At 44.8% G+C, this 16,126-nt stretch overlaps 1 protein-coding gene across 8 annotated transcripts in view; it reads right to left on the reverse strand.

The window, feature by feature from the left end:
- Positions 1–16,126, reverse strand: part of Acin1 (apoptotic chromatin condensation inducer 1) — a 48,075-nt gene that overhangs the window by 15,668 nt on the left and 16,281 nt on the right. For 5 of the 8 annotated variants that reach the window (XM_051143084.1, XM_051143083.1, XM_051143081.1 and 2 more), the window contains 4 exons: positions 11,646–11,734; positions 7,998–9,233; positions 7,253–7,420; positions 4,776–4,897 (listed from right to left, as the gene is read on the reverse strand). In XM_051143084.1, the coding sequence (XP_050999041.1) occupies positions 4,776–4,897; positions 7,253–7,420; positions 7,998–9,233; positions 11,646–11,734 (1,615 nt within the window). The remainder of the gene's footprint in view (positions 1–4,775; positions 4,898–7,252; positions 7,421–7,997; positions 9,234–11,645; positions 11,735–16,126) is intronic. The other 3 variants (XM_051143086.1, XM_051143085.1, XM_051143080.1) reach the window with 1 other exon arrangement.

A 16,126-nucleotide genomic window follows, 5' to 3' on the forward strand; every position in this document is an offset into this window, starting at 1 on the left:
GCCTACCTTCAGGACAAACAAGGGCAGCGGGCCACGGAGGGCTCAGCCTCACACACAAACTCCTCAGTGAACAAACTCTGTTAACAAATTGTGCTTTGTTTGTTTGTTAAAAACCACTGTTTCGGACATTGGCATTGTAAGTTTCCCAAGGATCATCAGATTGCCATGCTGGTTTAAAAAAGCATTTCCTTCCTTTTCTCAAGGCACAAAGACAAACAATCATAACAACAAGAGTCTGAGGTTGCTATTGTGCACTAGGTTTGTGTACACAGAAGGCTGCATTTAGAACAGGTTGGGTAAATTAATTCACTGCTGTCCATGAACAACTGTACCAACCTTTTACTATATCCTATGAAAATTAAAAAAAAAAAAATTTTTTTTTCAGCTGGTCGTGGTGGCGCATGCCTTTAATCCCAGTACTTGGGAGGCAGAAGCAGGCGGATCACTGTGAGTTTGAGGTCAGCATGGTCTACAAAGCCAGTCCAGGACAGCAAAGGCTACACAGAGAGACCCTGTCTTTAAAAAAAAGAAAGAAAAGTAGTTGTAGTAGTAGTAGTAATAATAATAATAATAATAATAATAATAATAATAATAATAATAATAATAATAATAATAATAATATTCTCTGTAGACTCGGTTTCAGAATACAAGCCAGGCAAGACCTGCAAGACCTTCACTACAAGGCCTGGGATCGCAAGTGTGCACCACCACAACCCACCCCTCTACTTTTTTTTTTTTTTTGCATGTAGACCATAAGTTCACTTTTATGCGGGTGTGTGTCCCACGTGCATGCATCATGCTCACCAAGCCTTTTCATGTAGACACTGGGGATCAAATTCAGGTTCTTATGCTTATAGCAACCATTTCAGCACTCAAGTTCTTTCTTGTACCCTAACCCTCTACTGTCTTTTACTTATTTATTTAATTTTTTAATTTTTGGTTTGTTCGTTTTGTTTTTCAAGACAGAAGCTTGGCTCTCCTGTATCTCCCTCTGTAGACCAGGCTGGCCTCACAGAGATCCGCCTGCCTCTGCCTCCTCAGTGCTGGGACTGAAGGGGTGCGCCACCATGCCGGGCTTTATTTCTTACACTGAGAGCACCTCAGGCACAATCAGAGCTAAAATAGTTTGAACCAACTGGAGTAAAAATGGTCCCTGAAGTAAATTTAAACCCTTTTCTAATACTCTGTTGTTCTGTAGTCATGTAGTGTTAAGATAGGCAGGAAAACCAAGATTTAAGCCATCAATGTTCTTTTTATTTAGTATTTTTGTTGCTGGGAATTGAACTCAGGACCTCTGGAAAAGCAGTCAGTACTCAACCTCTGAGCCATCTCTCCAGCCTGTATTTTTGTTTTGTTTTGCTTGTTTTTGTTTTTCCGAGATAGGGTTTCTCTGTGTAGCCTTCGTTGTTTTGGACTCGCTTTGAAGACCATGCTGGCCTTGAACTCAGAGATCCACTTGCCTCTGTCTGGGAGGATTAGTGCTGGGATTAAAGGGGCACCACCATGCTGGACTTATTTAGTATTTTTAAACAATCCCACTTTCGCCGGGCGTGGTGGCGCACACCTTTAATCCCAGCACTCGGGAGGCAGAGGCAGGCGGATCGCTGTGAGTTCGAGGCCAGCCGGGTCTACAAAGTGAGTCCAGGATGGTCAAGGCTACACAGAGAAACCCTGTCTCGGAAAAAAAAAAAGAAAAAAGAAAAAACAAAAAACAAAAACAAAAAACAAAACAAAAAAAACAATCCCACTTTCTAAGTTGGCAAGGGCTCTAGAGGGCTGCCAGGTTGCTAGGATGAGGAGTGCTATCAATCAATCAGTTGAAATGTAGGAAAACCACAAAGATTTATTTACAAAACCTTTGTGGGTTTAGGCCTTTGAACACATTGTTTTTGTCAGGTTGCCTACTACTATATTTCAAGAAAGACAATGGACAATTTCAGTATTTGCCCAGGCTATCACCTTGTCAGAATCATATGACTAGATTATCCTAGCCATAAAATGAAGTTAAAAATCACCCCCAGCAGTGACAACACACTGCTAATAGCCCCAAACTTAATGGAAAAATTCAGAAATAAGGGCATTTCCCAACAACAGCCGATGCCCCTCTCTTGCTGGAATCTTACAGACTAACCGTCTAAAGGTGTGCAAGGAGCTCTGCAGACACCACTGCTTCTTGAGATGCACAGGAGCAGGTCTCCAAGGCGTGAGTAACTTTTTTGGTTTCTGAGTCAGGGGTTCTCTGTGTAGCCTTGGCTGTCCTTGAACTCGCGGAGATCCAACTGCCTCTGCCTACCCCACTATGCTGAGATTAAAGGTGAGCTCCACCACACCAGGTGTGAAGAGCTGCTTTCAAATTGCCAGTGTACAAGGTCATGCCTGTACCTTCATGGGACAGGGAAGGCCATATTATCTTTGAGTGACATAGAGAGGAAGATTTCACTCTACTTTATCAATGCTGGGGAAAGCTGGGGATTCTAAACACCGTCCAGAGTTTGTGAAGTTCATTTTATGGTCCCAGAAGAAAAACCCTTTCTCAAAGGATAATGTACTTGTCTCACGACAGAAAAGGTAAACATTTTCAAAGGAAGCTAGCTTCTGGTTTCTGAACCAAAAAATAAAATGGCCACAAGATGGCAGCAGAGGCAAGAATATGAGAAGGACTGCAGCAAAACTAACTGTAGTCACAAGAAAATGAGATGGTGCGAGTTGCCCACTCACCCTCTAAATAAATTAGCCTTAAAAGATAGCTGGAAGTTCTCACAAGTGTGCAAATGACCAGACTATCACACAGAAGGAGATAACACTGGTAGCAGAACTTAAAAACAGAAATAAATACAGAAGAATGGGACATTATGCAAAGCAACCCAGAATTCCTGATATTTATTTATTTATTTTTAAATATTTCTTAAAGTTTTATTTATTATGTATACAGTGTTCTGCCTACATGTAGGCCTGCAGGACAGAAGAGGGCATTAGATCACATTATAGATGGGTGTGAGCCACATGTGGTTGCTGGGAATTGAACTCAGGACCTTTGGAAGAGCAGTCAGTGCTCTTACCCTCTGAGCCATCTCTCCAGCCCCTACTTCCTGATATTTAAAAGGGACGCAATCTTCTTTCAATACTTCATTTTTTGTTAAGAGTTTTAGACTTTGAAACCAGGAATTCTGAGTAAATAATAAATACATAGAGAAAGAAAAAGAAAGAGAAAAAGGAGACAGGGTTTCTCACCGTAGGTTGGCCTTGAAACTTACTATGAAGCCAATGATGACATCTGATCCTCCTGCCTCCAACTCCAGAGTGTGCATCATCACGCCCCTTTTCTCTCCTTTTCTTTTGTGAGGCAGTCTTGGTACTTATCCCAGGCTAGCCTTGAGCTTTCAATTGTTTTGCCTCAGCTCCCCAATACTGGGTTGAAGGAGAGTACTGGCTGTGCTCATGACACCTGTCCTGCTTCAGTAACTTAATTTACAATACAAAGCTCAGAATGAGTATCTATTCAACTACAAAGATATGACTATTCTTTTTACAATTTAAGTATTAAAAAGCTCACATTAGCTGCAAGAACGAAGTGTCTTAAGAAACTTCCTTTTGATTCCAGGGCCTCCTATGTGCTGCATGTGCTCTGAACTGTACAAACAGCTCAGTGAAGTGACAGCAGCAGTCAGGGAAAGGCAGCTCCCACGCAGTTAGTCTTCTCTTCTGCTTGATTTGTGAGTCAGGTATTGCTATGTAGTCCAGGCTGGCCCTAAAGCCACACTCTGCCTGCCTTAGTCTCCGAAAGCCTGTGTCGCCATGCTCAGGGTTATGTGATATTCCTTTTTTGGTTGTCTGTCTTTGAGACATGATCTCAGTCTGTGTGTGTGTGTGTCCCATGTCCCTCTTACCCTTTTTAGTTTTTCGAGACAGGGTTTCTTTTGTAGTCCTGGCTGTTCTGGACTTGCTTTGTAGACTCGGCCTGCCTCTGCCTCCGAGTGCTGGGATTAAAGGAGTTTATACAAAAGCCTGATATGTACTGACCTAGAACTCGCTGGGCAGCCAGTCCGATCTTCAACTGTGGCAATTCTCTTGTCTCATCTCCTGAATGTTCTTTTTTTAATTAATCTTTTTGTTTGTTTTTCTTTCTTTCTTTCTTTTTGGTTTTTTGAGACAGGGGTTCTCTGTGTAGCCCTGGCTGTCCTGGACTTGCTTTGTATCCGGGCTGGCCTCTGTCTCCTGAGTGCTGGGATTACAGGCATGCGCCACCACAGCCCAGCTCTCCTCAACATTCTTGTGTGCCATTTATTGATTTTGCAATAGCTTTCATCAAGCTGCCATCAACTTTGCCATTCGCCCACTGGGGTTCAATCCTCTTGGAAATGGGATTTCAGGTAAAAATCACGTTTAGCTTTTAGACCACTATATTAGACTGAGTTCTTCAGCTCAGACCTAAGAGTCTGATGAATGAGTGGGATTAGAACCCTGAGTTAGAATTACTTAATGCCCTTACTCTGTCTTAATGACAACATTTATACTCCGGTGTTTACTGTTAAAGGAGTTGCCTATTTCAGCTCAAAGATTTCAGATGTTTTTCTTATGCCCTGATCACTATTTTCCAAACCATCTCAATGTTCTGGGAGTGGAGCCCCTACCAGCATGAGATTAAAGCCTGGTCTCTGCCCATGTAAAACTCTGCCTTCAAGTTTTAGAAGGAAACCAGGACTGCTGAGCCACAGAAACCCTAGCGAGCAAAGACCGAGCCCACACTTGTTGCTGCTTCTTTCAGCCCTACTTACACAGTGTGAGGAGTCCTTTCTGGTTCTGGTACACGAGAGGTCTGAGTTTCTGAGGTTGGCGGCTGTGCGGCAGCTGGCGGCTCTGCCTCTTCAGCTTCACACTTCTTTGGGCTCCCCCCCTGCTAACAGAGCAAAGGCAAACAAAACCAAGGTTTAATCCTGCTGGGTTCATTTTCTTTAACTTGGAGCTGGACTAGGCCAGCCTGGTCTAAGAAGTGAGGAAACAACAGCCAGGGCCATTACACAGAGAAACTAACTGCCTCAACATCAGCCCCTCCCCCAAACTGATGCATTTTGTGGCTCTAGTGGGCTGGGACCTCACTATGTAGACCAGGACAGCCTTACCACTCACAGATACCCGCATACTTCTGCCTCCTGCGTACTGGGAGTGAAGGCATAAATAAACCACTATGCCCGGCTAAACGCAGGTACCTGGAGACTTTCTAGCTGGGCCCACTGTCTGAGGCCTATAATCTCAGCGCTCAGCAGGCTAAGGCATGAGGACTTGCAAGGTATGCACTATGCAGCAGGACTAGGCGTCCCCTGTCCCCCCCACCCCCAACAAGATAGGGTTTCTCTGTGTGGAGTTCAGTCTGTAAACCAGGCTGGCCTCAAGCTCACAGATTTGCTTGCTGAGTATCTCCTGAGTGCTATAATTAAAGGTGTGTGCCACCACCCTCCCTCTTAGACCCTATCTTAAGATGAAAAGTAGACAGCTGTCTTGGGGAACATAGATCAACTCATCAATACTACTACTTGTCTACTAGGTATATGGCTAAAGGCGCTATCCCTAATATCAGGGAGACTTTCTCTAGGGGCTGGAGAAATAGCTCATGATATGATGCTTGCCTAAGGCGTCCATCAACAACAAAAAGGAACACACAGATTCGATTCTAGCAATCATTTTATTAGATTAGGGGATTAAACCCAGGCCTCTTGCTTGCTAAGCACGCACTCTACCACTGAGCAAACACTGCAGAACCCCTACACCTCACAGCCCTTTGAGACAGGGTCCTACTATGCAGGCAAGACTGACCGTGAACTCAAAGCAATCCTCCTTAATACTAAGACACAGGCCTGTACCATCATGCTTGGCTCTAGAATAATAATAATTCTTCTTCCTCCTTTTTTTTTTTTTTTTTTTTTTTTGGAGACAGGGCTTCTCAGTCAGCTGGTGATGGTGGTGGTAGTGCACATCTTAAATCCCAGAACTTGGGAGGCAGAGGCTAGCCTGGACTACAATTCCAGGACAGCAGTGCCACACAGAGAAGAAAGCCTGTCTCAACGACCCCCCCCCCCCCGCCCCGCCACAAAACCAAACAAACCAAAAATTTCAAAAAGACAGACAGACAGATAGAAAGGAATAAAGAAAGAAAGAAAAAGCCACAAGAGACAGAGTCTATTATGTAGCCCTGGCTGTCCTGGAATTCACTCTATAGACCAGGCTGGCCTTGAACTCCCAGAGATCCCCCTGCCTCAGACTCCTAGCACTGGGATCAAAGGCATGTGCCACCAAGCCAGTCTTAGACTTCTTTTTTAAGATATCTGAGAAAAAGCCTACCTTTGGGGGCAGATACATAGAAAGGCTCTGAGGAAGAATGTACCTTAAGCTTCCTGGAGATGAACACCCTGCTGTTCGACGTCACACAGAAGTTTAACTAACCAGGAAGTTAAGGTTTATATACGCATTAAGTGTGCACACCTGCAGACACTGAAGTATGTTAAAAAGGACAAGGCAGGGCAGGGTGAGGGAGCTGCAGAGATACAGCTCTATGCTGAAAAGCACACTCAGCCCCAGGCCCTGCACAGCAGCCAGACCCATTACTAACTGAAGTTCCAGGGATTCCACGCCTTCTGTCTTCTGCATTCACATAGCGAGCATCTATTCATGCAGGCAAAATACTCCACACACAAAAAAGATCTTTAAAACAATGTCGGTAAGATGACTCAGCTGCTAATGACTTGGGTTCCATCCCTGAAAACCACACGGAGGAAGAGCCAAAACTTGTCCTCTATCCACTTGCATGCCATGGCACACATGCAAACCCCCAAACAAGCAAGCAAGCAAATGGGTTTTTGGTTTTTAAGCAACAATTAAGAAATGTCCTCAAGCTGGGCGTGGTGGCACACACCTTTAATCCCAGCAGAAGCAGGAAGATCACTGTGAGTTCGAGGCCAGCCTTGTCTGCAAAGTGAGTCCAGGACAGCCAAGAAAACACAGAGACGCTGCCTCAAAAAACCGTAAGAAAGAAAGATCCTTAAGACTCTGCACTTCTTGACACTTGTCTCAACAGATTTTTTGAATTTCATAGTGAAGACAAATGTGGTGGGTGCACTGGCACACACCTGTAACCCTAGCACGTGGGAGCGAGGCGGGATCATGAGTTTGAGGTTGGTCCCGATATCTACATAGCAGGACCCTACCTCAAAAACGCTGAGCAATGGGGAGTGAAGCCTAAGCGGCTCGAACAGCCTACCTGCTCTGGCTGTAACAGCTGGCTCAGACGCCTCTCCCGGACAGAGGCTGGGGACATGGGACTCTTCTCCTGTGGCACTGATGGAGCTGCAGCCTCCTGACCACAAGAGGGATCTTTGGTTTCAGTGTAGCTGGTGTTGCTGTCTCTGGAGACTCCGGGGCTCAGAGACTAAAATGACAATAGGAAACACAAAAGAAAAATTACTTTACATAGCAAATATTTGGAAGAGACATGTGTGAATGGATGATATGTATTCAGAAGACCACAGAGTGCTCTGACCCGATCCACACTCTGGGTCTTTTCTGTCTGTTTTGATAAGATTTGTATAGCTCCGACAGACTCTGGATTTGATACACAGCCCAGGATGGCGCTGAACTGATCCCTTGGCCTCCACTCCTCAAGCACTGGGAGCACAGGCCCAGGCTACAAATACCTGCTCTTTCTCATGGGCGCGTCTCTAATTTAAGTGAATGGTCTCCAACTGCTTATTCAACAGATTTACAAAGCTCCAGCCAGGGGCTCACACGCTCCAGATGCTCGTGTTAATGAAGAGGCAGGTGTATTCAACATGCTTTGCCATCAAAGGAGTGCAGAGTGGAGAGGAGCCCAGCGACAAAGGCACAGGCTCTGTACAAAGGGCAAGAAAACAGTGGAAACTAGAGAAGGACTTTTCTATTCCTGTTAGAAATCATTACTAGTTATTCTGGGTTTCAAAATTATTCGGGATGGGGTTCTCCATACTCACTTTTCGGCTGCTGCTTGATGCAGACCGGGACCGGGACCGAGACCTGGAGCTCATCTTGGGTCTGCCATGAGGGTTGGCATGAACTCGTGCTTGGGACACAGCTCTCTGTTCAGATCTTGGAGAGGACTGTGGGCGGGAGGTGGAGCTGTCAGGAGAGCGAGATCTGGATCTTGAGCTGGAGGAGGAAGGTGAAGAAGACCGGCTAGAGGCCGAGTCAGGTGACTGCGTCAAACCGTGGTCTGGGAAAGGAGCGTGGGACGCTCTTCTGCCCTCCTGTTCCAAAGACTGCTGTTTCACAGGCTCCTCAGGGATCCCTTTGGCGGCTGCTAATTCCTCTACTGTTAGAGGAAGGGGCTGAGCAGACTTCTCGGGCTCGGCTTCTAGTCCCTTCTGAGCTGAGCATTCAGGGAGCATACTTTTCTGAGGCAGAGGCAAAACACTTTCATCCGACGCTCTCTCTGCTGGAGGCTCTGCTTTGGTGTCTGTAGTACTTGACAGAGGAGACAGGCCTCTTACCAACTGGACAGTATGTGGAGACGCTATGGGCTCCTGGGTTCCAGCATCTGAATCAGGAGGAGATAACTGAATGAGGACAGGGGGCGCTGGGCCTTCCACTGGCTCTACTTCCTCCTCATCCTGCAGCTGTACATGAGCTGGTGGAGAAGACGCTTCCTTGGTCAGTAGGGGTGGGGGAGTTTCCTCTTCGCTGACTAGCTGTTGCGGCAGCTGCACAACGGGGGCCTTCTCTAGGTCTTCAGGGAGCGGAGGTGGGGAAGGAGACTGGGGTTTGTCCTCCAAGCCTTGTAAAGATTTTACCTCATTTTCTTCCTGAAGGAGACAAACTATTTGTGTCTCTCTCTCTTGTTGCTGTCTGGCCAGATGACTTCTCCTAGCTTCTTCCTGGGATCTTGTGACTCGCCCTCCTGTCTCTAACTCGTCCTCTCCCTGGGCTCTTATGGCCTGGGGCTTCTCATGCACCGCCTTCTCTGGTTTCGCTCTGCTCATCTCTTCCCCATCTTCATCCTCAAACTGTTTCAGAATTGGTGCCTCTGCCTCTCTAGATTTCTGTCCCTCATCTACCTCCTCCTCTTCTTCATCATCTTCCTCTTCCTCTTCTTCCTCCTCCTCCATTTTTAAATTTCGATCTGCTCTGACCCTCAGGTTTCTAGATGGTGTTCCTTGATCCTCTTCCTCCTCAGCAGCCTGGCCGTACTCAGAGAGTTTAGCTGCTCTGGCCTGAAAGAAAAGACAGACAATGGCTTCAAATATTCTTGGTCATAGTGAGCAGAGGAGTAAGCATCTCCCAAGGTGCCCTAAGGAAGGAGAAATTGAACAGCACATGTTTTCAGCAACACAGGAGTGGGCGAGGCAGTAACCACTCTCAGGCTCCTTAGGAAAATCGAGAGGAAACAAAAGGAGCATAAAGCTGCTTCTGGCTTGTTTGCTGGCTTTCAGTCTCTTTTTTATGTACTTTAAAGAAAATTTATTTTATTTTATTGTTTATGTACATGCATGTTATCTGTGTGAGCACAAATGACAGCAGAGGCCAGAAGAGGGCACCCAACTCTTGAAGCTCAAGTTGCCGGTGGCTGTGGGTTGCCATGTGGGTGCTGGAGCTACAACTTGAATCCTCTGGAAGAGCAGCCAGGGCTCTTAACTGCTGATCCATCTCTCCAGCCCCAGCTTTAATTTTTTAGAAGTTTTATTTCAAGTGTATGAATATTTTGCTCACATGTATACAGGTACCCCATGTATGTTCCTGGTACTTGAGGTCAGAAGAGGGTGTTTTGATCCCCTAGAATCGGAGTTAAGGACTGTTGTAAGCCACCATGTGGGTGCTAGGATATGAACTTGGGTCCTCTGCAAGGACAGCCAGTTTTTGTTTTGTTTTTTAAAATTAATTTATTTATTATGTATACAGTGCTCTGCCTGCATATATGCTTGCACTCCAGAAGCGGGCACCAGATTTCACTATAGATGGTTGTGAGCCACCATGTGGTTGCTGGGAGCTGAACCCAGGACCTCTGGAGGAGCAGCCAGTGTTCTTATCCTCTGAGTCATCTCCCCAGACCCAGCCAGTGTTCTTTACCACTGAGTCATTTCTCTCTAGACCCTGACTTTTTAAACTTACTTTTTTTTTTTTTTTAAAGTTCTGAATGTTGATGATTATATAGATGTATAGATTGCTACAATGGTGGATTTTGTATTACATACATTTTGGTTTTTCTTTTTCTTTCTCCCCCTAGCTCTCTCTTCCCTCTACCTCTCTTCCCCTCAATCCAGGGTTTCTCTGTGTAGCCTTGGCTGCCTTGGACTTGTTTTGTAGACCAGGCTGGCCTTGAATTCAGAGAGATCTGCCTGCCTCTGGCTCCTGATTGCTGGGATTACAGGTGTGTGCCATGGCACCTGGCTATAATTTTTATGAATTTTATCATTAATACAGATAGAATATCTAGAAAGTTAGGAGAACTAGGCTATTGTTAGTATTAAGTATTTCTTTATCATTTTGACATTTCCCCCCTTTTCTTTTTGAGAAACAATACCACACATCCTTCTCCTCTTCCCCCCGCCTTCTCTTCTCTCTCTTTTGAGATAGGGTCTCATGAGGTAGCCCAGGGTAGCCTCGAACTCAGTGAGCAATTGTCTCTATCTCCCAAGTGCTGAGAATACAACTGCATCACCAACCCGTACTGCACAGCCAATTACTCTGTGGCTGTACTTCTGCACTGTTTCTTCCTTAACATTACTTCATATAGTCTTAACTCACTAGTCATGTCATGTCTTATCTTATTACATATTTAAGAATATAGTCCAGCCTGGCTTTCATATTTAATTAAAAACATTTTTAAAAAAAGATTTATTTATTTATTTTATTTGTTTATTATTCTCTGCCTGCTTGTATCCCTGCAGGCCAAAAGAGGGCATCAGATCACATTATAGATGATCGTGAGCCACCATGTGTTTGCTGGGAATTGAACTCAGGACCTTCTTAACCACAGAGCCATCTCTCCAGCCCTAAAAACATTATTTATTTATTTATTTATTTATTTTTATTATTATTATTTTTTGTTTTGTTTTTCGAGACAGGGTTTCTCTGTGTAGCCTTGGCCATCCTGGACTCACTTTGTAGACCAGGTTGGCCTCGAACTCACAGCGATCCGCCTGACTCTGCCTCCCGAGTGCTGGGATTAAAGGCGTGCGCCACCACGCCCGGCTAAAAACATTTTTAAAATTACATTATTTGTTTATGTGTCACTCAAGTGGACAACCTGATGGGAGCCATTACTTTCCTTCCACTATGAGGTCTCAGAGAATTACATCAGGTATTAGGCGCCTTGACACACTGAGCCCTCACATTTAAGTTTTTAGAAACCACATATTAATATGCTCATGTCAGCCACAGTAACAACAAGCCTGTAACTCCAGCATGTGGAAAACTCAAGACAGCAGGATCCAGTGAGACTATTTTAAAAAAAAGTTAAAAATGTACATATTTGCTGAAAAGTCTGAAGGCCAGAGCAGATGTAAGTAATTAAAAGTGACATTAGAGACAGATGTAGACACCGACTCTACACAGGCCTGAGGTGGCAAAAATATCCACAGCACTGCAGAAAGCAGTGAGCAACTGTGCTGTAGGGACTGGGTTACCTGTCTAACCCTGGATGATCGTCTTTCTCCTTTCTTCGGTTTCTCATCATCAGATTCACCTTTTTCTTCAGAAAAAGAGGAGCTCTTTCCTATCAAATGAAAAAAGAAAAACAAAAAACAAAAAAATCAAGTCATATTCATGGTATGAATACCCTGATTCAGTACTTTCTAAACCCAATCTCCATGCCGGGCATGGTGGCGCACGCCTTTAATCCCAGCACTCAGGAGGCAGAGGCAGGTGGATCGCTGTGAGTTCGAGGCTAGCCTGGTCTAGAAAGCGAGACCAGGACAGCCTAAAGTGAACAGAGAGACCTTGTCTCAAAAAAACCAAAAAAAATAAATAAATAAAAATAAAAAAACGTGACCTGAAGGAAGCCTCAGCTGTGCAGCAGGGGCACAGGAACTAAGTGTGCCTATGCCTACAGCATCCTTTGCTGTTCTGAAGCCAGGAATGGGTTAGCCACTCACACCTACAATGTCAGCCCTCCAGAGCTTAAAGCAGGAATACTGCCGAGAGTTCAAGGCCAACACCAGAGGCTGTCTGTTGAGTTACAGGTCAGACTACAATGTGAGACTTTGTCTCAAAAACACAAAACCAAGAAGTTTTCAGTGCTTTGTAGCCACTTAAAAAATTATGTGTATGGGTGTTTTGCATGCATCCATATGCATGCATTTTTTAGCATACAATTTTGATTTACTTGTTTAAATGGAGGAGTGTTATGTCTGCATGTATACCTACATGCCAAAAGAGGGCGTCAGACCACTTTACAGATGGTCACGAGCCGCCATGTGGCTGCTGGGAATTGAACTCAGGACCCTTGGAAGGGCAGCCAGTGTTCTTACCCCTGAGCCACCTCACCAGCCCATGTGTGCATGGTTTTTACATTCAGAGGCCATAGAGGATATCAGGTCCCCTGGAACTGGAGTTACCGATAGAAGTGACCCATCATGTGGGTGTTAGGAAGCAAACCCAGGTCCTCTGGAAGAGCAGCTAGTGCTCCCAATATAGAGGCACCTCTTTAGACCCTACATTCACTTCTGAAAAATGTGCCTAGTACTATGATTTGTTAGCTCCTCTTACCTTAACACTGGGAATTATAACTCAGGGGCCTGTGCATGCTGAACAAGCACTCTAGGGGGCTGGAGCAATGGCTCAGCAGTTAAGGGCACTGGCTGCTCCTTCAGAGGACCTAGGTTTGACTTCCCTGCACATACACGCGGCTCACGATCATCTGTAACTCCAGTTGTAGGAGCTCTGATACCCTGTTCTGGCTTTCCTGAGTGCCAGGCATGCACAAGGCGCACAGACACGCAGACACCCATACATACAAACATCAAACACAATCGACTCTGCCATTAAGCTCTATCCTCGACCCCTTGTTTGGCTTGAGATGAGTTATTACTCTGGAACCCAAGCTGGCCTGGATCCTCCTGCCTTTGATTTCTGAGTACTACAGTTTATATATGTGAGCCACGCTGGCTCTAGGTTTGACCAAAAAATAATCAGTAAATATACCAGTCAATGTGTACAATCATAAACTCAAGAAATTCATTAAAAAAGTCTTCTTTTGCCAGGTGTGGTGGTGCACTCCTGTAACCCAAGGCAGATATGCAGGCGGATCTCTGAGTTCAAGGCCAGCTTGGGTCTACAATGGAGTCCAGGAAAGCCAGGGTTACACAGAGAAACCCTGTCTCAAAAAACCAACCAACGAAATAAACAAAAACTTAAGACTTTTTTATAAAAAAAAAAAAAAAAAGGAAGAAGAAGTTAGGAATACAGCTCAGGAGTATGGAATGCTCACGTGGCCAAAGCTCCCAGGAGCAAAAAGGAAAAGGTCAGGTGGTGGCGCACACCTTTAATCCTAGTACACAGGAGGCAGAGGCAAGTGGATCTCTGAGTTCAAGGGTAGCCTGGTCTACAGAGTAAAATCCAGGACATCCAGAGAGACAGACAGACAGACACACACACACACACAGAGTATGGAAAAACAAACATACAAAAAAGAGGAAAAGAAGCACACAAACAAGTTAATCCAAACTAAATGAGCAGGACCTCAGGGCTGCATCCTCTTGACAATGTTTATACATATAGTTTAAGGTAGAAAGGTGTTTTCTTCCTGGTAAGAAAAGAAACCTTGAAAACTGTCAAAGTAGCTGGGGGAGGTAGGACATGCCTTTAATTCCAGCATTCAGGAGGCAGAGGCAGGCAGATCTCTGTGAGTTTGAGGCCAGCCTGATCTACACAGTGAGTCCAGGACAGCCAGGGTTACACAGAAAAACCCTGTCTCAAAAAAAAAAAAAAAAAAAAAAAAAAAAAAAAAAAAAAAAAAAATTTAAAAAAAGAAAAGAAAAAAGTCAAACTAGACCATCCAAGTAACTCCACATAAAACTGGAGAGAAGTAAAAGTTTTACCAGTATTCCACAAATGAAACTGTGGGGGAAAAAGTCACTAAAATAATTTGACTCTCAACATCTCAACTAAGAAAGAAAAAGGCATGAACTGGACAATTCCTGTTTACTACCAACAGGAATATCATAAGATCTGAGCACAGCTTAGTGGCAAAGTCCCAGCTTGTTAGTATGCAGCTTAACGCCACCGTGGAGAGAAGTTAGAAGTTATACAGAATGGCGATTTACGGATAAGAACTAGTGTAGAAAGCAGCAAGGGGGCTGGACCGATGGCTCAGTGGTCAAGCTGGTCTTCCAGAGGTCCTGGGTTTGATTTTCAGCTGTCAAATGGTAGCTCAATACTAGCTGTACCTCCAGTTAGTTCCACGGGATCTGATGCCCTCTTCTGGCCTCCATGTGCACTGTAATGTGGTACAAAGAGAGATATGCAGGCAACACACACACACACACACATACACACACACACACACACACACACACACACACACACACACACACACACACACACAAAATTAAAAACTGGCATAAGGGCTGGGTGGTGGTGGTGCACGTCTTTAATCCCAGCACTCGGGAGGCAGAGGCAGGTGAATTGCTGTGAGTTCGAAACCAGCCTGGTCTACAAAGTGAGTCTAGGACAGCCAAGGCTACAGAGAGAGATCCTGTCTCAAAAAACCAGCCCCCCACAAAAAGAAGAGAACCTGTCTCTGAATGAATGAATGAATGAATGGAAGAAAACAAACAAACAAAAAAACAGAGCTCCTTTGACAGAAGAAAAAGAAAAGAAAGAAGTTCATTTATGTTTAAAGCCAGGCCAGGTATGGTAACACATGCCTGTTAGTCCAGTACATGAGAAACGGAGAAGGGTAAAGAATTTAAGGCGCCCTGGGCTTCATGGTGGCTTCACGGCCATCCGAGACGCTAAGACTGAGGCAGTAAGATGATGTCGGGAACACGCAGGTCAGCGCTAGAGCTCACCAGTGCAGTACAGAGCCCATCTCCAGCACTGTCAAATACAACACAAGCAAAGCAAAACAATCCAACACTAACAAATAAGAAACAACATCTCAAAAAAAAAAAAAAAAAAAAAAAAAAAAAGAAAGAAAGAAAGAAAGAAATAACAAAATATTGGCAGCTGGGCATGGTGGCGCACGCCTGTAATCCCAGCACTCGGGAGGCAGAGGCAGGCGGATCGCTGTGAGTTCGAGGCCAGCCTGGTCTACAAAGTGAGTCCAGGATGGCCAAGGCTACACAGAGAGACCCTGTCTCGAAAAACCAAAAACCAAAAAACAAAAAAACAAAACAAACAAAAAAATTAGCAGTAAAAGTTGTATATAAAATTGGTCAGAAATGAATGTAATTAGGGCCATTGGCAAATTTTACTAAGCTATAATTTAAAAGTTAAATGTAGGCAGAGGCGGGTGGATCTCTTGTGAGTGCAAGGCCAGCCTGATCTACAAAGCAAGTCTTGGACAGCCAGGAATATAAGAGAAACCCTGTCTGGAAAAAAACAAAACCAAAAACAAACAGACAGATTTATTTATTGTGTATACAGTGCTCTGTCTCAATGTGTGCCCGCAGGCCAGAAGAGGGCGCCAGATCTCATGACAGATGGCTGTTGAGCCACTGTGTTGTTTGTGGCTGGGAACTGAACTCAGGACCTGGGAAGAGCAGCCAGTGCTCCTAACCTCTGGGCCATCTCTCCAGCCTCCAGATGTTATTAATACATGTAGACATTGAGCACTTTACCTACAGGTGAATACAATGATAGCAACAGGCTAATGATAATGGAAATTTTGGGCTTGAAAAATAAATTTTGGAAAGCTCTTCATTTCCAGGAAGTTCAAAGCCAGAAGCCTCCAGGAGAAAAGAAGAGGCGCACTAGACAACGAAGCACGGGCATGAAGTGCGCACAGAGACGTTTCCCAGGGTGGCTCTGGGCTGTTTTGAGACAGGGAATTGCTGTGTCTCAGGTTAACTGCAAACTCTCCACAGTCCCATTTTAGCCTCTTGAACGGTGGGTGGGCTTATCGGACTGTGCCACTGCGCTCAGCTGCAAAGTAGTTTATTTATCT

This window comes from Acomys russatus, chromosome 3, assembly GCF_903995435.1.
Source record: "Acomys russatus chromosome 3, mAcoRus1.1, whole genome shotgun sequence".
Classification (NCBI taxonomy): Eukaryota; Metazoa; Chordata; class Mammalia; order Rodentia; family Muridae; genus Acomys; species Acomys russatus.